General features: G+C 40.7%; 1 protein-coding gene across 1 annotated transcript in view; it reads right to left on the bottom strand.

Annotated features, from left to right (window-relative positions):
- The window catches only part of Cd109 (CD109 molecule), a 111683-nt gene that overhangs the window by 22294 nt on the left and 64328 nt on the right, over window positions 1-25061 (bottom strand). Inside the window, exons 15-23 of the mRNA XM_057767218.1 lie at window positions 23498-23650; window positions 19843-19917; window positions 19117-19177; window positions 14818-14959; window positions 14039-14156; window positions 10170-10283; window positions 6307-6525; window positions 5272-5416; window positions 3382-3558 (exon numbers count right to left, since the gene is read on the bottom strand). Coding sequence (XP_057623201.1) covers window positions 3382-3558; window positions 5272-5416; window positions 6307-6525; window positions 10170-10283; window positions 14039-14156; window positions 14818-14959; window positions 19117-19177; window positions 19843-19917; window positions 23498-23650 — 1204 coding nt within the window. The remainder of the gene's footprint in view (window positions 1-3381; window positions 3559-5271; window positions 5417-6306; window positions 6526-10169; window positions 10284-14038; window positions 14157-14817; window positions 14960-19116; window positions 19178-19842; window positions 19918-23497; window positions 23651-25061) is intronic.

Genomic DNA, 25061 nt, shown 5'->3' with positions numbered 1-25061 from the left:
CTCTGCAAGCACCAGGCACACATGTGGTGCACAGACATACATGCACACAAAACACTCATGTGTATAATAAACATTAATTAAAAGTTTAAGAGTTCAAACATTTGATCAGTAAAAACTAGTTCATAAATCATACATAAGTATGGAATTATAGGCATTTATGAGTTATTTTGCTTTATTAAAATATAACAATGAATTTATATCAAATTATAAAATGCCAATCTAATCTGTATTCACTTTCTAGTTGAAACCAGACAAACTAATCTCAGTATAAACTGAAATTTTGTTTTCTAAAAGTACAGAGTTAAGTTTTAACAGTCCCCTACAGTTTTTACTTATCTCCTTACTATGACTGTTAAGCCAAGGTGTAAAGATCAACATGTCACAGTTTACCGCAGACAACACTTGATACCACTTCTTAAATATAATTATAATAGAATTTTCAAAAATAACAGTTCCTATATGTATATATTTAAAATATAAATGATATGTAAAAATACATTAAAAGAATAGTCTTTTTGGTTTTTATGGTTTGGTTTGGTTTGGTTTGGTTTGGTTTGGTTTGGTTTGGTTTGGTTTGGTTTTTTGAGACAGGGTTTCTCTGGGTAGCTCTGACTGCCCTAGAACTTGTTCTGAAGACCAGATTGGCCTTGAGCTCACAGAGGTCCACCTGCTTCTGCCTCCAAATTGCTGGGATTAAAGATGTATGCCATCACCTCCCAGCTAAAAGAATAGCATTTTTTAATCAATATCTCTATATAAAAAGTAGCAAATGCTAAATCACAGAACTTCCTTGGGGGGCCCTTATCAGCTCCTGGGCTGGACAGCCAGTCAGAATGTCATCACCATGTATGTTTCTAATGGAAGGAAAAATATACCCTATCTCCTCCTCACATGAGAACACAGGGCTGCACTCAGCTAGATCCCAAACTCTGGTGCCCCTTGCCTTTTCTTCCCACACACTGCCTTCTTGTGTGGCCCTTGGCTCCCACCCTGTCCTGCCTGGATTGACACAGCTCACATTGGTGCAATCTGACTCTGCAGGTTCTGACCTTTACAGTTCCTCTCCCCCAACAGTATCCCATGTTCACCCCTACTGCTTTATCATAACCCCACTGAGACAGTCTACATGTTGGTGTGCTCAAGTATCTTGCTCCATCTCCGGGTTCTCATCTTTCTGTCCCATTGCTCCTCTATAAATATCCAGGAAGTCTGTACACAAGATATCCTGTGAATGCATGGATTCTGCAGCCCATTTCTTGGGGTTTCCAAGGCTTATTTCCCTTCCCTGTGACTCAGTTTCCTTATCTATGGCATGGAAATAGTAATACACCTACCACCTGTGTTGTTGTGAAGATGAAAGAAACATAAGGCTTTTCAATAGGATTAGCTGCCCTCTCTAGTACTACTCAGAGTTTAGTTGAGGATATAATAGAGAAGCTAAAAGAAAGGTTCATATCAAAATATTCTCATTACTTGAACTTTGCAATTTGTGGAAACATGGACAAAATAGCTAGTGGTAGGTTTCTCTTTGCATTTAACGAAAGAAAGAAAGAAAGAAAGAAAGAAAGAAAGAAAGAAAGAAAGAAACAAAGAAACAAAGAAAGAAACAAAGAAAGAAAGAAACAAAGAAAGAAACAAAGAAAGAAACAAAGAAAGAAAGAAAAAGGAAGAAAACACATACACAAAAAAATTGAATTTTACTTTCCCAGATTGTGCTGAGTAAGCACATCCCAGTAATTTTGTGTAATTCCTACCCATCTTCATGATTTCCTGTACAGTGTATATCATATAAACAGGGCTATCAAAAACAACCTGAGACTGTTATTTGAAGTTGACTTCTATAGTATTTCATGAACTCAAAATTTGCATTTTTATTACTATTAGAAATTGCTTACCACTCTTCAACTTCTCTAGCTGAATGTAGCCATGAATGCTGAGAGTAAAGACTAAACACAATGTTGGGTCCAAATCCCAGGTTAGCTCACCATATGGCCCTAGGCAAGCTATTTATCTTTCCTGCTTCTCAGCTTCCTTGAGCTATTAGATGGAGAGTGCCAGCATACTACCTACAGGTGGGTGGCAGAGCTGGCCCTGAGGTCATGGGGGTGGGAGAGCTGGCCCTGCAATCCTGGGGGTGGGAGAGCTGGTCCTGGAATCCTGGGGGTGGGAGAGCTGGCCCTGAGGTCATGGGGGTGGGAGAGCTGGCCCTGCCCCTCACCAGCTGCAGCACTCGGGAGAACAGGCCCTGTACCTTTCCCAGACAACGCAGTGGAGAGGCAGGTGAGCTGGGACTGAGGGCCTGAGAGCAGGAGAACTGGCCCACTCCTTACTGCCTGCTGCAGTGGGTGGCTGGCCAGTGCAACGCAGGAGAGCTCACCCTGTTGGCGTTGATGGGGGAAAGCTGGCAGGCTGACCCACCAAGCTACCACCCAAGCCCAGAACCAGGGCTATGAGTTGGCCCAGCCCAACATCCATCTCATCTATGAACTGCTGGAGCATGTGAAGGAGCCAGATCTGCAGATCCAAAGCTGCAGGACCTCCATGACACAAGGCGACAACAGGATATAGGAGAAGCGTCCCAGTGAGAGCCCAGAATCAAGAATACAGGAGAAATCAGAGGGCTTGAACCAGACTAACAACTCATCGTAATGAACACTTGCAAGTGAAGATATATGGACTAAAGGGTGCTCTGTGTGACTCACTAGGCCATACCCCAGCTTACAAGATGAGACTTCTTTTTCTTTATATACCAGTTTGGTCATTTTTCTTTTTGTTTTTTTTTTTGGGGGGGGGTTGTATTTCTTTTTAATTTTATTTTGTTCTGGGGGGAGGTTGCAAGGGCAGCAGGTAGATATGAAGGGACTGGGAGATGGATGGGATCAGGATGCATGATGGGAAACCCACAAAGAATCGACAAAAAATAATAAAAGAAAATAACACTGCCTGACACAGACAACACTCAACCACTGTTAACTTTGCTCTGAGCAGGTGCTCCCCACAGCTGAGCCGTTCTCATAGCGCAGAGTCACATCTGCCATTTTCAGAGGTGTAAGCGTCCATTCCATACCTGAAGTTCTACCCTGAAGCAAACCTGAGCTACATAAGATCGTATCAAGAAAAACTAGTGAGCAAAGGACCACAAATGAGCACTCATTCATTGCAGGTTTTTAAAGAGTTTACATTAGCAGCTGTTAAAGAACAGCTGCCTTCAGGAAGTCAAGTAGAAGCTCCCATGGTCTGACCTTCAGCTCATCAATACCATCTAGTCCCACCAAAACACAGATACAACCCCAATATATTCTGAAACATGGCCCAGGGAGATCCTAACCTATAAAACACAAACTTTTTTTTAACAAATAGAAGTATACATCTAATGCTTACCTTCCCTCATAAATGAAAGGGCTTTTTCCTTTAAATTAGCTGTCAGCTGCTTCTGTTTAGTCAGATAATCCAAAACGTAAATATTTGGAGCAAAATTTATCATGTTCTGTTCACCACAACCATAAGGCATCCGTATCAGTGAGGCCAAACCGTTGATGGAAGGACCCAGAATATCTCCTGAAAGCACAAAACATTCGGTTCAATGGGGAACACTCACTCACCCTTCCCTGCTGGCACGGGCAGTCTCAGCTCAAGACAGGCATCTATCATCTAAGCAAGTGGGGCAGAGAAGACACAATCAGAGCAAGAGCAATGGTGTAGAACTTACTATCGTGATGTCAGGACACTTCTGCCTAAATAACAATTGATGGAGGAAGGTCATTGGTTAATTAATAAAGAAACTGCTTGGCCCTCATAGGTTAGAACACAGGTGGGTGGAGTAAACAGAACAGAATGCCGGGAGGAAGAGGAAGTGAGCTTAGACGCCATGCAGCTGCTCCCCAGGGCAGACACGATGAAGCAAGCTGCCAGGTCAGACATGCTGAATCTTTCCCGGTAAGCGCACCTAGTGGTGCTATGCAGATTATTAGAAATGGGCTAAATTAATACGTGAGAATTAGCCTAGAAGAGGCTAGATATAATGGGCCAGGCAATGTTTAAAAGAATAGTTTGGGCCAGGCGGTGGTGGCGCACGCCTTTAATCCCAGCACTCGGGAGGCAGAGGCAGGTGGATCTCTGCGAGTTCTAGGCCAACTTGGTCTACAAGAGCTAGTGCCTGGACAGGCTCCAAAGCTACAGAGAAACCCTGTCTTGAAAAACTAAAAAAAAAAAAAAAAAGAATACAGTTTGTGTGTTGTTATTTTGGGGCATAAGCTAGCCAGGCGGCCGGGAGCTGGGTGACAGGAACACAGCCCGCAGCTCCCACTACAAACAATGGGGTCAAAACTAAGTGTTCCTTTATATCAAAATGGCAGGAGTTAGCATTTAGTTCTTCTGAAGGAGATGCAGGAAAAAGCTGTGCTTTATTTAAAAGCATTTTAGGCTAAGAAAACTAGAAGTAATGTTCCTACTGCAAAGAATCTTGCCCAGAAAACTGTTCTAAGCAAGGCTTCTCATGTCTTGCTTACCAGACCCCACTGGTGGGAAGTTTTCAAACCATACTGGTCCTGACAATAAACTAAGAAATTTTAATTTAGTAGGTTCAGAAAAAACAAACCAGATATTTGTGTTTTAAAACATTTTACATAAGATTGGGATCCTCAACAGCAGCCAAGAGGCACAGAATCCAGGAGCTCTGCACTACAGGACACTCATCCCTCTAGCCACAGTGCTTGTAGACTTCCTACTGAGTGTACCCATACCCCAGAAGTACCACCATCACCTCAGAATTCAGAGAGTCGAGCCAGGCATGGGGACGCATGCCTAGATTACCAGCAAAGAAGCTGGGATGCAGGGGTCTGGATTTCAAGGCCAGCCTGGGTTACATATAGATTTCAAGGCCAGCTGGACTACATACCAAGACCTTATCTCCTAAAACAAAGAGCCAGTGAAATAGTTCAGGAGTAAAGGATTTGTCTAGCATGCACAAAACCCCATGTTTCATCTTGAGAAAAAGGAAGAAAGTTTAAGTGAGACAGGAAGGAAGAAGGAAGGAGGGAAGAGGGAGAAGCCCTGACCCATCACAGACATACGAAACCAGGACGTCTTGTCAAGCAAGACCCCACGCACGTGTTGATATGCACTGGTCTAAAGTCTATCAGCTGAGGCCAACTAAAACCTTTCACAAGCTCTTCCCACGAGGTCTAAGTAAGACAATCTGTCTGCAAATCAATGAAGAATAGATTATCACATGCAAATCAGCCAGTGTGTGGTGACACACAGCACCCTTACCAATTGCTGTGATCTGAACTCTTTCGCTGCCGTTGACCGTATTGGGAGGAAACGAGAAACTCAAAGTTTTCTGGGTAGTTTGCACTTTGCTGTCGGTCAGATCCAGTAAGATAGACTGTGAATATGACTTCTCTATGCCTTCAGCCTGTGAGGAAAGGAACACAGCATCGAGTCTGCTTATCCGTTAACTGAGTGCTGTGGGCAGATACGAAGACAAACATCTATGCTGTGGATGCAGCTATACAAGGAAATACCTACCTGCCATTTCTTGATCCTGATTTCAAATGTGTTAAGCACTTGCTTTCTAGCTAAATTGAGAAAGCATTTCCTAAAACTGGCACGGAAGTGGAAGTGACAAGGGGAGAGGAGAGAATGTGGCAAACACTGGGGAGTAGATGCATCTGTTGTTATCTAAACGGAGGCACTAAATGCCTTAGCTGAAATCACAGTTAACCAGAGATTCAAACCCATGGTAATGCCACCCCAGAAGAGGAGTAGCCATCTATTGTGCTGAGCTATGTTTTATGCAAAATGTCCTCTCACAACGATAGTCTACAAAACCTATTTTGAGGAATTCCAAAATGCCCATTCTATGTTATCAGCCTGACCATGATCCAATAGGCTCCCAATATTTAGTATTTAAAAATACTAATAGTCATACTTCTACTCAAACTTAAAAAGGAAAAATGGAGCCAGGCATTGGTGATGCACACCTTTAATCCCAGCACTCGGGAGGTAGAGGCAGGTGGATCTCTGTGAGTTTGAGACCAGCCTGATCTACAAGAGCTCGTTCCAGGACAGGTTCTAAAGTTACAGAAACCCTGTCTCGAAAAAAATAAAAGGGGGGGGCAATATTTTGACAGCATGTGCATGTCATATTTTCGCTGACAGATGAGAAAATAACTAGGCATTACCAAGACTGTGAAGGAGAAGACATTTTAGGTACCAACTGATTTGACACAAACACCATCTCCCATCTGCTTTTCAATTCCATGTCATGTTTCCACTGTATCCATCTAAACCCCAAATACTTACCTTTACTAAAACCTTTTGGGTGATGGCATCCGAAGCAGTGGGCGAGGCGGCTTTCACTGTGATGGGAATTTCCCCCAACTGCGTTGGCTTGATAGGGAAAGAAAAAGTGACCCCATCCTCACTGGGAACCAGAGCAGTCTGCTGGTGCACGGTGTCATTCATGTCACTTGAAGACATTAAAATATCAAAGCTGTCACTTTCCTCAATGAGCACTACAACCTGGGGGGGGGGGGAATAAAACCAAAAAGTTTTATATTAAAAACGTTCCTTTGTAGTGTTTCTATTGCTATTTTAAGTGCTGTTACAAGTATAAGACTCAAAACTGGAGAAAAATGAGACCAAGGTTAGGCCAAGAAAAGGGAAAAGCAGAAAGGAAATCAGAGAAAACTGGATTTATTACATGCATTCCCCTTCATTCTCAAGACACATCTGGGGAGCGGCATTCTTTGGTTTCATTTGCAGGGCTTTCACCAACTCCTTTGTCACACAGCCCTGGAGTGGCAGGATGGCACACAAAGGCCATTTTGAATATTAGTTTCACCACCTCTTGTTTTAATTGTGTCATCTTGGGAGACACAGGTCCTTTTAGCGAAGCTGAGACAAATGGGTTGAAATATTGCTCTATCTACCAAGAGTTTCTACAAAAATTATCCAATGAAAAGTATGATTAACACATAAGTCCTTTTTTTTCTTTTCCTTTTTTTCTTTCTTTTTTTTCTTTCTTTATTTATTTATTTTGAGACAAGGTTTCTCTCTGTAGTCCTCATTATCCTGGAACTTGCCCTGTAGACCAAACTGGCCTTAAACTCAGAGATCTGCCTGCCTCTGCCTCCCAAGTGCTGGGATCAAAGGCGTGCACTACCACTGCCAGTTCTAAAGCATATCTGATTTGCAAACTTTTATTAAAATACCAAAACTTTCTATTCTCCTTAAACAGTATTCTTCCAGCCTTGAGGTTTTTGTTGTTTTGTTTTTTGAGACAGAGTCTTATTGTGTAGTCCTAGCTGACCTGAAACTTCCTATGTAGATCTGGCTGGCTTTGAACTCACTGTAGATCAGGCTAGCTTTGAACTGCCTCTGCCACTGCCTCCAAGTTCTGGGATTAAAAGTATACATCTCTATACCCTGAGGTGGGGGAAGGTTTAGAGTCTTAATCTGTAAACCTCGCTGACCTGGAATTTATTATGTAGGCCAGGCTAGCCTCAAACCTGCAGCAATCCTCCTGACTCTGCCTCCGAGGTGGCTCCCACCACAACCAGCATGGGCCTTACATTTTACAAAGTATTTTCCAATTTATTTTCTCATTTTCTCACAACAATTTGTTCACATAATGATTATAATTCTCATAGAATAGATAATAAAAACTCTAATCATGTTATTAAGTTATCTGCTAATGAGCGACTGACTAGATATTGGGACTTCTCTCAATCTGCTCATTAATATAACATTCTGAGCACATGAAAAAGCACAGTGAGAAAACAAAGAGAATAGTTCAGTGGTTCACTTGTACCTACTCAATCTGCAATATCTAAATACAATAAGTAAACATTTTGATTTATTATACAGAAGCATTTTAAACAATGAAGTTAGCAGCACATGCCTAATAACTCAAGGGCAGAAAACTAAACCATGAGACTAATGCAGCACCTTTGGGAAGTGCAGCACAAACAGTAGAGAAGTCATAAACTCTGCTGTCCAGCTAACCGCCTGCCTATGGGGACACGGGACCATGGCTCACAACATAAGCCCCTGAGAGCATAAGACACCAAATAGCCATGGAGATAACAAACATTGATGTGGGATTCCCCTCTGTGTGCTGTGATTACCATTTATGAATAAAGAAACTGCTTTGGACCTATAGCAAGGCAGAACTTAGGTAGGCAGGAAAAGCTAGGCTGAATGCTGGGAGGAAGGAGGGCAGAGTCAGGGAGAAGCCATGGAGTCACCAGAGATAGACGCTGGGAACTTTAGCGGGTAAGACACAGCCACATGGCGATACACAGATTAATAGAAATGGGTTAAATGAATATGTAAGAGTTAGCCAATAAGAAGCTAGAGCTAATTGGCCAAGAAGTGATTTAAATAATACAGTTTCTGTGTGGCTATTTTGGGGCTGAACAGCCAGGAATGAAACAAGAGGTCTCCTTCTGACAAATCATAAGAGAGTGGGTGAAGTTTCTCAGGAAAGGAATCCTGGCTGCAGTCTGCCTCAGAGAGAAGAAATTCTTACAAACCGCAGCTGGTACAAAATGGTAATGAGAAAACAGATTCTAGATAAAGAAGACCAGGAAGAAATGCAGGGAGGTAAGGCTAGAGGAGGGCATATCCCCACGACCCAAAGGAGGTTTCCTGGCTGAATGGGAGGATCTATACAGGAAATCTAAAAGAACGTTCAGACATTCTAATGATATACTCAGACATTAATAACTAACAATATATGTATATTTTCAATCTCCCAGAAAAGTACAAAATGCTTGGAAGAGTGTCAGGTGTGTGATTCCTTCCTATGAGTTGCTGGTCAGGGAGGTCCCAAAGGACCCCAGAAGAAATGCAGGTTATTGCCATTGTCTAGGTTGCCCACCAGAGGGGAGACCCTATTGCTGAAGATACCACACGCTTTAATTAGACTACAAAGAAAAGCATGCTACAATTGAGCCAGAGGTTTCCTCCTTGTTGGCTAACCCACATAATACCAAAAGGTGCTATGTAGGTAACTATGCTATGTAGGTATGGAGAAAATTTATCAGTGGCGTTACTGTGGTGGTTTGAAAGAAAATGACCCTCACGGGCTCACAGGGAGTGACATTACTAGGAGGCGCGGCCTTGTTGGAGTAGGTGTGGCCTTGTTGAAGGAAGTGTGTCACTGTGGAAATAGGCTTTGAGGACTCATATCCTCAAGCTACACCCGGTGTGGCCCACCATCTCCTTCTGCTGCCTGTGGATCAAGATGTAGAAGTCTCAGATCCTTCTCCAGCACCATGTCTGCCTGCACACTGCCATATTTCTGGCCATAACGATAATGGACTAAACCTCTGAAACTGTAAGCCCGCCCCAATTAAATGTTTTCCTTTGCAAGTGGTGCCATGGTCATGGTGTCTCTTCACAGCAATAGAAACCCTAACAAAAACAGTTACCCATATGTGGATCATGGATGCTATTAGTACCAATCTGTCAAGCAAAATATGCCCATTGATACAATTAGTGGAATGATAGTTTTGGCTATACCAGCTGCCTTCTGATTCTAAGGCCTTCTCTGTGTTTATACCCATAGATGAGTACTGTTCTGAGCCTCAGTCAAAACAATGAAGAGAGGTTCATGACAAGACTTGGCCCACAACACTCAGTTATGGCTAGAAAAGGCACTCACAGGGTGTAGTCCGTTCTTGAGAAACTACTGAAAGTTCTAGTACATGTGGAGGGAGAGTTGTTGCCTTCGGTGATGTAGCCACCATAAAGCTGTTTATACTTTGGTGAACACATGCTCATGTGGGCAGCCCTTGTTAAAGGCAAGTAGGCCACAACACAAAAACAAAGGAAAAAGATTTGAAAGTTGGAAAAGAAACCTATTGGAAGAAGAAGAAGGATGATAAGAGAGGTTGAAGTGAATGTGACTAGAATGTATTTATATATGGGTGTGAAATTCTCAAAGGATAAATTAAATTTTTCTTAAAAATGTAAATTACCAAGTTATAAGGATAAAACCAATAAAAACATATAAAAGCCAAAAAAAGTTTAAGAAGGTCTTTTTTTAAAAAAAAGATTGCTTGGAGACTCTGATGCTCAAGTAGCATGCAACCAATTGGTCCTCAATCCTCTATTTTGTCCCAAAGAGTAAATAATAAACAAAACTTTGAACACATTACCTTAGTGGTATCTTTCAAATAATTGAATATAGTTACTTCCAAAGCAAATTCTTCACCTCTGATAACAGAGTAGGGAAGATTCAAGTAGATGAAAAATGGCTGAAAGACTTGCAGCTAGAAAGAACACAACAAACACATGTTTTAATTCAGACAGAAGCGCTTCACCATTATTTACAAGTAAGAGCAATCTCCCCAGAACGGGTACAGCCTAGAACACCTAGGGTATCCATCCACTTGACTATCAACCAATACCAATTAACAATTTACATCAAATAAAGAGTGGCAAGCTGACTTGACTGTCATTTAGCATAGTAACCACTGTACTACTTCAAGAGCCCAGTAGAGACCAAGCCCTTCATAAATTTTTCATACACTTATTATACCCCTATAAAGGTGTTTTATTTCTATTTATTAAAAAAGTGGTGTTTGGAAATCTGTGAATCTTCTACGAGCTTATACTGCCTACAAGAGAAGGTGCCAGAGCCAGATCCCATTCTCTCTGATACCAAAACCAGTTGCTGCTTCAAAAGTTACTCTCCCATCCAACAGTCCCTAAGACTCACTTGGAGAAATCTCGATGTGGCCAGCCCATAATGCTCTGCTAGCTGTTCTCACGTCTACACGGACAGACACGTGTCTCCCTCTTGTTGACCCAACTCTGAAACTGTTACCAAGACCTGCAGGACCTCAGGCCAAGCCATCTCCCCTACCTGAAATTAAACCTGGTTACTTTAGGCCAGTGGCCTCAGTAACAGAAGCAAACCCCTCTAGTTGGTATGTCCAACCCATGCCCTTGGGGACCACAGTCAGCCAAAATCAACACGAATGTGGACCAATACAAAATTAAACATGGAGGGGTTTTTTTTTAGATATTTTTTTAAAATTTGATCGCTTATTTCTCAATTGTGAACTCTGTAGATAACAAGACCATCCCACAAATGTTAAAAGGTTGAACATCCTGCCAGGTTCTGTGGACAACTGTAGATTGGACATTTTAGGTTGTCACAGACACTGAAGGGCACTAGTGCCTCTTTGTGGAATGAAGTTCTACAATGCCTAGGATCATCCCAAACAATGAACAACTACTGTCTTGTTTTCCTCATGGTTCTTGACTTATCTACAATTAGCATGTAGTTTGCTATTTGGAACATAGAAATATGATTTGTTGCTTGGTGCATTTGACTCTACAGATCACATAATTTAAGGTACCATGTAAACACCTATATAGATATTGAATATTTGCTTAGATATTCATATAAAGAAACCATCTATTTAAAAGGCCTAAGCTTCTACCATAATTCCATATACAAATCTAGAGCACTTTAATTCCTACAAATTTCACTTAGGAATGGTAAGGCGGCAACACAAGATGTCTGTGACAGAGGCTTTCGGGTATAAGAGGAGCAATAGCGATTGTGTTACAGCCATCCATGACCCTCGTATTCCTGAGCACAGACCTGAAGGACTATCTGCTAGGAGGCACTTTGAGAAGCTGTGCTCATCTTTAAAGTGATTTGACCATTACAAGTTATTACATGAGGTCAATAATAAACTTTTTAACCAAATAAGGGCTGGAGAAAAAGATCAGAGGTTAAGAACAGCAGCTGCTCTTTTGGAAGACCCAGATCTGATTTCCCAGCACCCACAAGTCAACTTGCAACTCCAGTTCCAGAGGATCCAATACCATTTTCTAGCTTCCTTGGACACCACACACACATACACACACAGTGCACATACATAGATGCAGGCAAAACACACACACACACACACACACACATATATATATATATATATGAATTTAAAATGTTACACTTGATTGCTGTGGGACAATGATCTTGTACTCTGTAAAGATTTGTCACTTGTATTTTAATAAAACACTGATTGGCCAGTACCCAGGAATCAAGTATAGGCAGGGTGACCAGGCAGGAAGTAGAAGTGGGGTGACAAGAACAGGAGAATTCTGGGAAAAGGAAAGGCTCAGCCTGCAGTTGTGACCTAGCCGCAGAAGAAGCAAGATGAAACTGTCTCATTGATGAAAGGTACCAACCACGTGGCTAACACAGACAGGATTTATGGGCTAATATAAGTTATAAGAATTAGTTAATAAGAAGCCTGAGCTAATAGGCCAACCAGTTTTTATCTTTTTTTTTTTTTTTTGGTTTTTTTTTTTTTTTTTTTTTTTCGAGACAGGGTTTCTCTTGGTTTTTTTTGGAGCCTGTCCTGGAACTAGCTCTTGTAGACCAGGCTGGTCTCGAACTCACAGAGATCCGCCTGCCTCTGCCTCCCAAGTGCTGGGATTAAAGGCGTGCGCCACCACTGCCTGGCATTAGGCCAACCAGTTTATAATTAATGTAGACCTCTGTGTGTTTCTTTGGGACTAAACGACTGCGGGACCGGGCAGGATAGAAACCTCAGTCAACACTTGATATTAGCTAAAAGGCCCATTTTTGCTCTGTTACTATTACTGCAAGCTTTAAGGTAAGCTATAATACAAATTATACCTGATTGTTTCCAGCAACAAATAAGGAAATCCTGCCTATAGGAAAATTCATTTCATAGATAGTATTGCCTATCAACAAAGTCATACGTAATACATTAATGTTTGAGTTATCTTAAATTTATTACAATGTGGAACTTTATCCTAATGAAGATAGTGGCAAATAATTGGTAATAAGATAAAAATTAATTCAACATTGAAATTTTGAAAAATAATAAATATGATAGTAATTACTTGAGTTGGACAATTAGAAAGAATTGTCTGCAAATCAGAGACAAAGTGAATTAAGGTTATAGTGTTGAAAAAGATAAATCTTGACACTTAAAATTTAATACAAAAACTTCTATAAAATTTATGTGTTATCTGAATTTGAATATTTTAGATACATTTATGGTGTACTAAATTATTGATTGTAGTAATAGTGTGTGATGAATTTACCTTAATTAATTATAATTACATATATGTATATTATTCAGAAAATATTTACCACTTACAGAATATTCCATTTACTCTAGTATTTCCTTCTGTGTATGAGAAGTTGAACACTGACTACAGAAAAGGCAGAGGATTGTGCACTGCTTGTGCACACCAGGCTCTTGGGTTAAGAGTTTATAAGTAGGCATTATTGCAACATGCTAGACCTCATTTTCATAAGAACCAACTTCAACAATGTCTGCATTGTCTCATTGTACTCTAAGTCTTCTGCCTTAAAGAATGAAATAGAAACCTAGAATGTAAAAAAAGAAATATTTAATAATATTTTTAACTTTATGACAAAATCTATCAATTTAATATAACTCAAATTCAAAAATTTAACACAGAGCCAACAAGATGGTTCAGTGGGAAATGGTACTGGCTGGAAAAGTCTGGCAATCAGGGTTCAGTTCCCGTTCCCAGAATTCACATAATGATAAATGGAGAAAACGGACTTCACAAAGTTGTCCTCTGACACACACACACACACACCATCATCGTCATCAAGAACATCAATATCATCATCATCATCATCATCATTATCATCATAGGACTGGAGAGATAGCTAAGTTTAACAGCATTGCCTGCTTTCCCAGAGGACCCAGGTTCAATTCCCAGCAACCACATGGCAGCTCAAAACTGTCTATAACTTCATTTCTAGGGGATTAGACACCCTCACACTAACATATTTGCAGGCAAAACACCCATGCACATAAAATAAAAAATAAATAATTTTTAATTAATATTATAGATAATATAATATTTCTTTCAAAGATGTTAACAAAGATGAAAGCAGAAAGGTAAAAGCACAGTAAACTGTGGGGAAAAAGCAATGGATAGTCAACCATTTTCTGAGCCTCATTTCATTAGATTGGAGAGAAGTTCCTTCTGTAACTACCTCTGCTGGATTTGTTGTTAGCCCAAGACCAAATTCTTCTGAGATCACAAAAGCAGAGGCCACCCAGGAAGTGATGGAATCAGGTGCAGTAACTTCAAAGTCTTGGTAAAACTTGGATCTGAAGTCAGGACAAATGCAGAAATTACAAAACCAAGATTTCACATAATTCCAAATAAGTCAACATAACAAGTTTTAGAAATTTTTTTAATTTTCATATTTACATCATTTACATATCTAAGTTTAAAATCGTGCAGCATTTCAGTTTCTCAAGAGATAACTGATAGCATCATACCTTGCATGCTCCAATGAAATCTTTCTACAGACTTCACACCTTTGCAATTGATTAAAATATTTTCAAACTTTTTAAACGTATTTTTAAGCTTTATCCCAATATTCCTCTCTCAATTTATCAATAACTTTGTGGATTTTTTTGTTTGTTTCTTTGTTTCTTTATGTTTTTGCTTTCGTTTGAACCTTATCAATTGTTATGGGTTTTATTCCAACAAAAACCAGGAAACTTCAAGGAAGTTTAATTCACCCTTTATCCTACAAAGCCTCACACCCTCCTCCATAATACTTTATGGACAGGAGTTGTATGTGGGTCAACCAAATACTACAGTTAGATTCAACCAGTACCATTCTTAACCCCAGACCCCTTAATCTACTTAGCTCATCAACACGTAACATTTATGCTTCAAACACACTAGAAAGTGGAAAGTATTACCCAAAATATAAACTAAGCAAAACATAAATGAACAAAGAACTTCACAAGTCTTTACCCCATGTTGGAGTCCAGCCAAATCCATGTTTCTGGAAAATGCTTCCTGATATGTGGATTGCCAACCAAAGAAACGTCTTGAAAATCCATCAACGTTGGCTCATTTTCCTCCATAAACCACTCAGCATATTCTGCTGTATCATCTGCAAGAAACATTGCCAATGGTGAGGAAGGAAAGGGCACAGGAGAGAAAGTACTGCGAGTATGACTCCCAGAACCCTCGACTTCACAGCAGAATGAGGGTTAGAATTTACCTTGTTTAATTAACGCTCTTGTTTTCTGAAGAAGAAACCTGAGCAGCAGACAATGAATACAATTTACCAAAACCACATGGACAGTAACCCCAGAACTAAAAATATCTTTTCAATCTATTCTGTTCCAATGATCAATAACTTAAAACTTAAGAGTTTAGTTGCCTATTTAATTTAAATTATTAAAATACATTCTGCCGGGCGGTGGTGGCGCACGCCTTTAATCCCAGCACTTGGGAGGCAGAGGCAGGTGAATCTCTGTGAGTTCGAAACCAGCCTGGTGTACAAGAGCTAGTTCCAGGACAGGCTCCAAAGTCACAGAGAAACCCTGTCTCGAAAAACCAAAAAAAATAAAAAAATAAAAATAAAATAAAATACATCCCATTTTAAACCCACTTGACTTTTATACTTTCCTTCTTTGAAAGCTCCTTGGTCAGCCTAAGACACTGTAGTCAGGTCAGTTGTTCAGTTTTACAATAAAAAAAATGCATGTGGATATATAGACTTTGGGTCATCTATCTGCTTTATCTAATTTTCAGTAAGTCTAAAATTATTTCAGAATATGAGCTGGGCGTGGTGGTGCACACCTTTAACGCCAGCACTCAGAAGGTCAATCTCTAAATAGTAATTTTCAGGACAGCCAATGCTTTGCATACAGACCCTGTCACCAAAAAAGAATTAAATTTTAAATATAATGTAAAGAAAATTACACCACAGTGTGGTAGACACCAAGGCTATAAAAATGACTATGATGAAATCTCTTTATAGTCTATAGAGAAGATAAAAAGTTGCAGTAAACATAAAAGGATGGCAATATATAAAGTCTATTAAAGAGAAAATAGTTAAGTTTATAAGGACTATGAATGATGAAAAGAATCTCAGTAGAAATCACTCCTGCAGTAAGTTATCTGTGTTATGTTTTCTTTAATTACATCTTGAGATAAAAGGCAGCACATGAAGGGAAAAAGCTAAGGCAAGTACAGAACAGCCTCCAAAAAGCAGCAGTGAGCTGGTAAAAATGGCCTCAGTGAGAATCTGGCTGGGCTCAGATTTTGAGTATGTAAATCATACTAAAGGTTTTGGGCTGCGTTTTGTAAATAATGATCACTGAAGGTCTAAAAAAAATGTAGGATAAGCGGGCTATAAGTTAGCTCTGGTATCAGTACGAAAAGATGGTTTGGTGCTGTGGAAAACAATGTTAGGAGGGCCAGGATGACAGCCGGAAGCCGGCAGAGATGGAACAGGGTGAGATGGTCTGCATGTTTTCCCGCATTTTTTGAATGTTAGCTTTGAATCTTCAGAGCGTATGTTTCATATGGAACACCCACAGAGGGCACAGGGGGCACTTTCAAGGGACCAGAGAGAAGAAGCAACAGCATAAAGTTTTAAAGGAGGGTAATGGAACAGGAAGGTTAAATTGTGGTAAGGTGTGAAAAGAGTAAATACGTAGACAGAGTAACACTAAAGACAGTTCAAAAAGTCGGATGGAAACCTGCACATTACTTTGGAAGCTTCCTTAAAATAGAGGGGGGAGGGAGAAAAAAGAGAAAGGGGGGAGAGAGTGACAGAGGAGATGAGAGAAAGAGAGAGAGAGACAATTATAATAAGAGAATTAGAATCATAAAAGGAGCTAAAGAGATAGCTCAGCAATTAGGAGCTCTTGCAGGGGACCCAAGTTTGATTCTCAGCACCCACGTAAGGCAGTTCACAACCATTTGGAACTCAGGATCCAACATCTCCAGCTTCTCAGAACACCGGCACTCTTGTATACATACACTCATATGCATAACTTAAAATGGGAATTAAAATTGGTTACCCTGTAACAGAGTGGCAATGTTCCTGCTGGACAAGCTGCACTAAGACATTAAAAAGTCCAGTTCCCAGAATGGGTTACTTCTTTTGGAGATTGTTGGCCACTGAATCGCCCCCATAGACCCCCCCAATATTACAAGCCACTGCCAATATACTTAGTTACCCTCCAGAAGTTGGCAGGTGATTAAGACTCTATTGCTGAAAACACCACAAACTTGAGCCATAAAACATGGTGATACCAAGCTGGTACTCACCTGGGCTCTTCACCCACTCTGCCTAGCTTTTCATAGTGCTAGAGGGTACTTCTCACACTACCAGAGGAGAAAGGTAACCATCAATCATGCCTACCTGTGAGCCCTGCAAGCTACACTAATGACTGCCCTGGCAAGACATTCAAAAGTAGTAAAACAAACATCATGGGTAGAACCACCCATTTTTTGATTGGATTTAGGGCCCACTCCTAAATGATGAAATCCATGCCTGATAGTACTGTCAGGTTAGGAAACTGTGCTGGGTCCTAAGGGAGAACCAACTACCATTATTCTGCTAAATGGACATAATATTAAACTGACTTCCAATGGCTTATTATTATACCCATACATTAATATATCTCTCAACTCTCATCAAAGTTGCTTCCATTTGCAGTAGGTGGTGATTAACATAGAGACGCACAACTGGTCAAGGCACAGAGAATAAGAAACTGTGAAGTGCTCCGCCCTAAATAAGACATCTATATCACAACCCCTCCTCCCTCGACTCGGAGACTGTTGTGTAATGAAATGTTCCCATCAGGGCTGACAATGCCTCCTCCAAAAGCCAAAGACCATCTAACAAAAGAGCCCCAGCATCAAGTATGCAAAGCCTTCTTTAGAGTTGTTGTTCAGGGTGATCCCAGAAACAGTTTAGACTATTGCTATTCCCCTTGGTTGCCCGCCAGTCCCAGATGTGGAAGGTAAGTCCCATTTCTGAGATATCATGCACCTGAGGTCCTGAGCTGGAACTGATCTGAATGCCTCCTCCCAGAAAACTTCCATGTTAACAGAGGGGAGCATGCAAGTCTCCAAAAAAAAAGGAAGCCACCAGCAGACCTCCCCAGCTATGATGCCTATGAGCCACAATAATGACCAACAGGGCAGGACAGCCCAAGGGTGCAGTAAGGGTGCACAGCCTTGCAGCAACCAGCAGAAGCTCACAACAAGAGGCAAATCATGCCCAGTAGTGGAAATCTAACCAACAACTGAGGACTAGTGGGATCATGGGTCTGGAGGAGAACCTACAACCGCCCTTTACTAAACCAGCATAACCCCATTTGCATTTTAAGTATTTATCCTGTACTCACGGATACTGCAGTCCTGCAGTAGCCTGGAACTTGAGAAGTAACCAAGAGCTGGTACCAGAAACAGGGAAATTTGAGAAAGCAACAAAGCCAGTGTCTCTCAAGAAGGTATTAGTGGGCCTGGAGGGATGGTTCAGTGAGTAAGAGCACTGACTGCTCTTCCAGAGAACCTGAGTTCAATTCCCAGAACCCACATAGCAGTTCACACCTGTCTGTAACTCTAGTTTCAAGGCTTCTGATACCCTCACACAGACATACATGCATGCAAAACATGAACATAAAATAAAGATAAATTATGTTTTTTTAAAAAAAAGAAGATATTAGTATAATTTTACCTTTAAAAAATAACTTCCACAGTTAACCATTATTATTTCCTTCAGTCGAAACTTTTAATGACTTGTTCCTAAAGACACACTTGGAGAACTATGACACATAGATACAACTATGCCTGCCAGATTGATAAGGGGTGTGTGTATGTGTGTGTATGTGTCTCTGTGTGTTTCTGTAGATTGCTCTGTGTGTATGTGTGTAAGAGAGGTCTAGACTATTTTTTAGGTAAACACCTAAAAGAGAACATTAATGCCTAAAAACTTGTTCCTTTCAATTAATTCCAAAATAGCAGCACAGTTTGCAATACAAATTAAAATCACAGGATCATTCAGTATGTTACAAACTATAACTCCGCCTTTAAAAACTGCAGGAGGCAAATGGAAAGCACACATTACAAAGACGTAGTCAGGAGCCCAGAGAACATTTCTTGTCAACCTCACACATTCTTCCAAAGTCCAAACACTTTAGCTGTAGGAACCAGGTTGAATCAGAAAGTACCTGTCGCGTTAAGTAATATTCAATATATAAGGTAAAATATATCTAGTTAAGCATGTTATCAGGTTTTACTTACAAACACCATCAATGTTATCCTTTACAAGATTTGCATCCGTAAACACCCAAAGACCACATTCCTAGAAAAAAATTAATAAAAATGTTTAACTAAAATGAAATTAAAAAATCAAAGTTTAAACGTTTTTTACTCATAGAAATTGCCACACTCTCATTTGGGGGACTTAAGTACACAGGTGTGTGTGTGTGTGTGTGTGTTTGTGTGTGTGTGTTCCTGTCTTCCCTCCTCTCACACAAACATACTTTTCAAAGTTAAATATAGTAATAGAAAAGAAAAAATGTGTTTAATGACAATTCCACTCACCTAACAGTGAATCAGTGAAATTTTCCATTTGTTTTTAAAACAAAAAGGATTCATCTCCCCACTCAGATTAGATTTATGGAACAGTGAACTTCAGTCACACTTCCCATAGAGGTTAGTCCTCATTGTGATTATTAATTATGAAAGTGTTTGTAATAGGAATAGACACTAATATCAGGGATGGAGAGAATGGCTCAGTGGTTAAGAACACTGGCTGCTCTTCCAGGGGTCCTGAGTTCAATTTCCAGCAGCCACATGATGGCTCACAACCATCTCTAGTGAGATATGATGCCCTCTTCTGGCATAAAGGCATATGTGCAGATAGAGCATGCATACATAAAATAAAAAAATCTTTAAAAATAATATTAAAAACTAAAATAAAAAGATACTAATATCTTTTCAGATAATTTGGCCAACTATCCATACCTGAAAGACAGCAAAGGAATTCATGAACATGCCCAGATAGTACCCTGTGTTATAAAGCTCCAGTTCGTGGACCACCTGCACAAAGATAAGACACAGAGGGAATTGGTTCTCATCAGTCTATCCTGGTCTCCATTCCTTCCTTAGAAGTAATTCAGTAGGAAACACAGTTTGCTCCAATACTGAAGGGACTTAAGAAGTGAATGAACAGCCATGGCGGGACACCCCACTCTCTTAGGACCTCCACAGTGGGACAAAACCCCAGGTCCCTCCTCCAACTCTCTAGGCTTTTCTAGCCAGCCAGCAGGGAGTTTCCTATGGGTAGGCTCCCCAAAAACCCAAACCCATCCAGCTGCCCATCCAAACTACTAGCCATACCCCACCTCCAAACCCGCCTATCCTCCTGCAACCTCAGTGGAACTCTGAAACACAGTTTGCTCAAATACTGAGGGGACTTCAGAGGTGAGTAAACAGCCACACGGCAGGACACCCCACTCTCTAGGACCTCCACAGTGGGACAAAACCCCAGACCCTTCCTCCAACTTCTTTGGCTTTTCTAGCCAGCCAGCAGGGAGTTTCCTGCAGGTAGGCTCCCCCAAAACCCAACCCCATTCATTGGACCCCCAAGCTTCTAATGACACCCCACCTAAGAGCTCAGAGCTTGCTACAACACTGAGGGGACCAAAAAAAGTACCAAGAGAGCAAATCAGGAGAGAAGACCAAGAGAGCAGGTTTATAGAGACCTCAGATGCTTTCTGAGACAGACATTGACAGTACAGAGCAGACCAAGAAAAATTCCCAAACAGATGGCCACTGCAAGGATTGGACCAAGACACAAAGACACTGCTTGTCTCATTTGAAAGAAGAGATGGGTAGGCACCAATGCAAGAATTCCTCCAAAAACCTAAAAAGCAGCATGGTACCACCAGAACCCATTGGCCACACAACAGGAAGACTTGATCATCCTAACCTAGAAAAAGCAGAAGAAAACGACTTTAAACATAACTTTATGAAAATGATGGAGACCTTAATTTAGGAGGAAATGAAAAACTCCCTTAAAGAAATGGTGGAAAAGACAAACAAAAAATTGGAAGAAATTAATAAATCCCTCAAAGAAACCAAAAAAAAAAAAAAAAAGAACAATCAAACAGGTGACGCAAACAGTTCAAGACTTGAAAACTGAAATGGAGGCAATAAAGAAAACACAAACCGAGGGAATTCTGGATATGGGAATTCTGAGTAAATGAGCAGAAACTACAGAGACAAAAGTATAACCAACAGAATACAAGAGATAGAAGAAAGAACCTCAGGCGCTGAAGATAGTATAGAGGAAATAGACTCATTGATCAAAGAAAACATTAAATCCAACAAATTCTTGACACAAAACATTCAGGAAATCTGGGGCACCATGAAAAGACCAAACACAAGAATAATAGGGGTAGAAGAGGGAGAAGAATTCCAGATGAAAGGTACAGAAGATATAGTCAACAAAATCATAGAAGAAAACTTTCCCAACCTAAAGAAAGATATTCTTATGAAGGTGCAAGAAGCTTACAGAACACCAAATAGCCTGGTTCAAAAAAAGTCCCCTTAACATATAATAATCAAAACACAAAACATGCAGGATAAAGAAAGAATATTAAGAGCTGCAAAGGAAAAAGGTCAAGTAACATATAAAGGTAAACCTATCAGAATTACACTCAGCTTCTCAATGGAAACCATGAAAGCCAGAAGGTCCTGGATAGATGTTCTGCAGACACTAAGAGCCCAGACATGCAAGCCCAGACTACTATATCCAGCAAAGCACTATCTATGGAGAAAACAAGATATTCCATGACAAACACAGATTTAAACAATACGTATCACAAACCCAGTCCTACAGAAAGTACTAGAAGGAAAACCCCAAACCAAGGAACCTAACTGCACCTATAAAAACACAGGCAACTAGAGAAATTCCCAGGAATCCACAAGGCTGACTCTAGCTGAGACCATAGGCAATAGAGGAGAGGGGGCCTGATCTTGATTTGCCCTGTAGTCAGACTGATGATTAACTTATCGCCATAGAGCCTTCATCCAGCAACTGATGGAAACAGAGGTGGAGACCCACATCGGAGCACTGGACTGAACTCCCAAAGTCCAGCTGAAGAGTGGGAGAAGTGAGAATACGAACAAAGAGGTCAAGACCATGATGGGGACACCCACTGAAACAGTCTACCTGAGCTAACGGGAGCCCATCAACTCCAGCCAGACTGGGAAGGAACCATCATAGGACAAATTAGTCCCGCTGAATGTGGTTGACAGTTGCATGGCTGAGGCAGACTGAGGGGCTGCTGGCAGTGGCACCCAGACTTATCCCTGCTACATGTACTGGCTTTTTGAGAACCTATTCTCTTTGGATGTATACCTTGCTCAGCCTAGATATAGTAGGGAGGGCCTTCCCCAAATCAATGTGCCTTACCCTCTCTGAGGATTGGAGGGAGGTAGGATAGGAGGGTATGTGGAAAGAATGGGAGGAGGGGAGGAAGTGGGAACTTGGATTGATATTTTTTAAAAATCTAATAAATAAGAAAAAAAGAAGTAATTCAGTATACGGTCCCCATGATTACTGAACTTGAAAATGGCACAAAACAAGGCACCATAAATATATAAGTGATCATTCATCATTTGATCAGCCACAGTTATACTTATTTAAAATTATGTTTGCTTTGCTCAGTTATACAGAGTTCCTTATAAATATAGGTGAGGAACGGAAGCGTCTCTGGTTGTTATGACCAACACGTAGAGGTCAACATTAAAGTTTATCCATACTTTCAACAGAGACAAACAGGCTAACGTGAGGGGGGTTGACACAGATTCTGTAAGAAGTCACAAAAGAGTGAGTATAAGTTATCAATATGCACAAAAACACTCAGCCTCGTTGGTAATGAAAGCATTAGAATAGCGCCAGTAGGAGGTTTATTAATGAGACATTTGAATGCATCACTTTGGTAATACAATTGTTTTTAAGGACACCGCTAGTCAGAATGGGTGAAACAGGCTAAAAGGATTGATAAAAATTCCTTCTCTTTTCCTCAGAACATGGAATCGAATCAGACCCAGACGTTCTAAACCTAGATACACACACCAAAGAACTAAAAGCAAAAGTTCGGGGGTACTTCCACACCACTGTTTACTTCAGCAACATTCACAAAGGCCAAAAGTTGGAAATCCAAGTAATAAGAACAAAAATTAAGATCCAAAAGGTAATAATAGGTATTAAAAGAATAATAGAAGCCAGGCGGTGGTGGCGCACGCCTTTAATCCCAGCACTTGGGAGGCAGAGGCAGGCGGATCTCTGTTAGTTCGAGGCCAGCCTGGTCTACAAGAGCTACTTCCAGGACAGGAACCAAAAGCTACGGAGAAACCCTGTCTCGAAAAATCCAAAAAAAAAAAAAAAAAAAAAAAAAAAAGAATAATAGATACCAAAAGAAAAGCAAATGTAAAATACACGTCTTTCTGTCCCACATACACTGGAATGCAGGTACTTTCTTCAAGGCTTTTCTGCTTCCCAGCTTACACATCCGGAGAGACTAATGAATTTCCTTTAAATATATAAGGTAATGCAGTAGTTATTTTTTTCTTTTAACAAAAAATTTCACAAAAAAAATAATAAACTCACGTTTTCCATTGTAATATCATTTGAGGCATTCATCAGATTCACACTTTTGTCAACAGCTACAATCCCAACTATGGACTCAGCCTCTGTCACTGAGATCCTGAGAGAGACCTTCTCAGATGGCTTGACTTGAGAATTACTCCAGAATAGCTTTATCTAAGAAAAGGAGGAGGCAAATTAATTTATTTCATTTTCCCCAGATCAATGACTCAAAACCTACTGATTCTACTTTTGCCTTGGCCCAGGGATAATTTCAAAACCATATATGACTTTTCTCTAAGGAAAGAAAATTTTTTAAACTCCCAGATATTGCCAGGCAGTGATGGTGCATGCCTTTAATACCAGCACTCGGGAGGCAGAGGCAGGCGGATCTTTGTGAGTTTGAGGCCAGCCTGGTCTACAAGAGCTAGTTCCAGGACAGGCTTCAAAGCCACAGAGAAACCCTGTCTCAGAAAAAAAAAAAAAAAAAACTCCCAGATATTTGCAATCCATGAAACATCTCCCTGTGGTATAAGCACCAATTATCCTTCAACTCTCCACCTGGCTTCCTTCCTTTTTCCATTTTCCATTTCTCAGTCCTCAGCTGGTGCTGAATGCAGGACAGCAGTCTATAACATCCGTGCAGAAGGCCACCCTCAGAAAGAAGAGACAGGAAAGAGGAAAACTACCATAGGCCCCGACAATAGGTCCCTAAGATCTTTACTTAGAAATGAGCACAAAAACAGCTCTCTGGAACCTCACAGAACTCTCTACGGTGTGAGTGAAGAAAAGTTCCTTCCAGAAAAGGCGTGGTCAGACCAGACCCTCAGCAGGCTCCTCTATTCTGACTCCATGGCTCCTTGAACTTCATCTGTATGTTCCCAAAGCATGGTCCAACTCATACTTCAAAAAGATCACGACTCCCTCATGGTGTGGGAGGTCCTTCTATCTACATGTTGTTTTTATTGGTTAATGAATAAAGAACTGTTTTGAGCCTATGGCAGGGAAGAACAGAACTAGGTGGGGAAGTCTAGGCTGTATGCTGGGAGAAAGAAGGGTGGAATTAGAGAGAAGCCATAGAGCCACCAGAGACAGATGCTGGGAACTTTACCTAGGAAACCACAGCCACGTGGTGATATACAGATTAATAGAAATGGGTTAAATTAATATAACAACGAATAAAAAGCTAGAGCTAATGGGCCAAGCAGTGATTTAATTAATACAGTTTCTGTGTGATTATTTCGGGTCTAAGCTAGCTGGGAGTTTCTATGTGATTATTTTGGGTCTAAACTAGCTGGGCAGCCAGGAACCGACAAGCACCCTTCTGCCAACACTATCATGAGGCAAAGTCCCATTCCTACTGAGGACCTCCGTGTCACCTAGCTCAGCCCTAACATCAAACTGTGCCCTTGATTACATTGCCCAACCATGATGTTCCCTCCAAGTCACTGAACTATATGCTGGCTTCCTCCCAGGTGTGGCCCCTAACTGGGGCATTTCCTTTCCATCTGAAAACATGATCATCATTATCTAAAAAACCAAAGAAAGGATCTCTTTGAATATGAAATTCAATTTTTCTATTTCATTT

Source organism: Chionomys nivalis, chromosome 4 (genome assembly GCF_950005125.1).
Source record: "Chionomys nivalis chromosome 4, mChiNiv1.1, whole genome shotgun sequence".
Lineage (NCBI taxonomy): Eukaryota > Metazoa > Chordata > Mammalia > Rodentia > Cricetidae > Chionomys > Chionomys nivalis.
The sequence above is the reverse complement of the archived record's forward strand: the minus strand, read 5'-3'. Positions and strand labels throughout refer to the sequence as shown.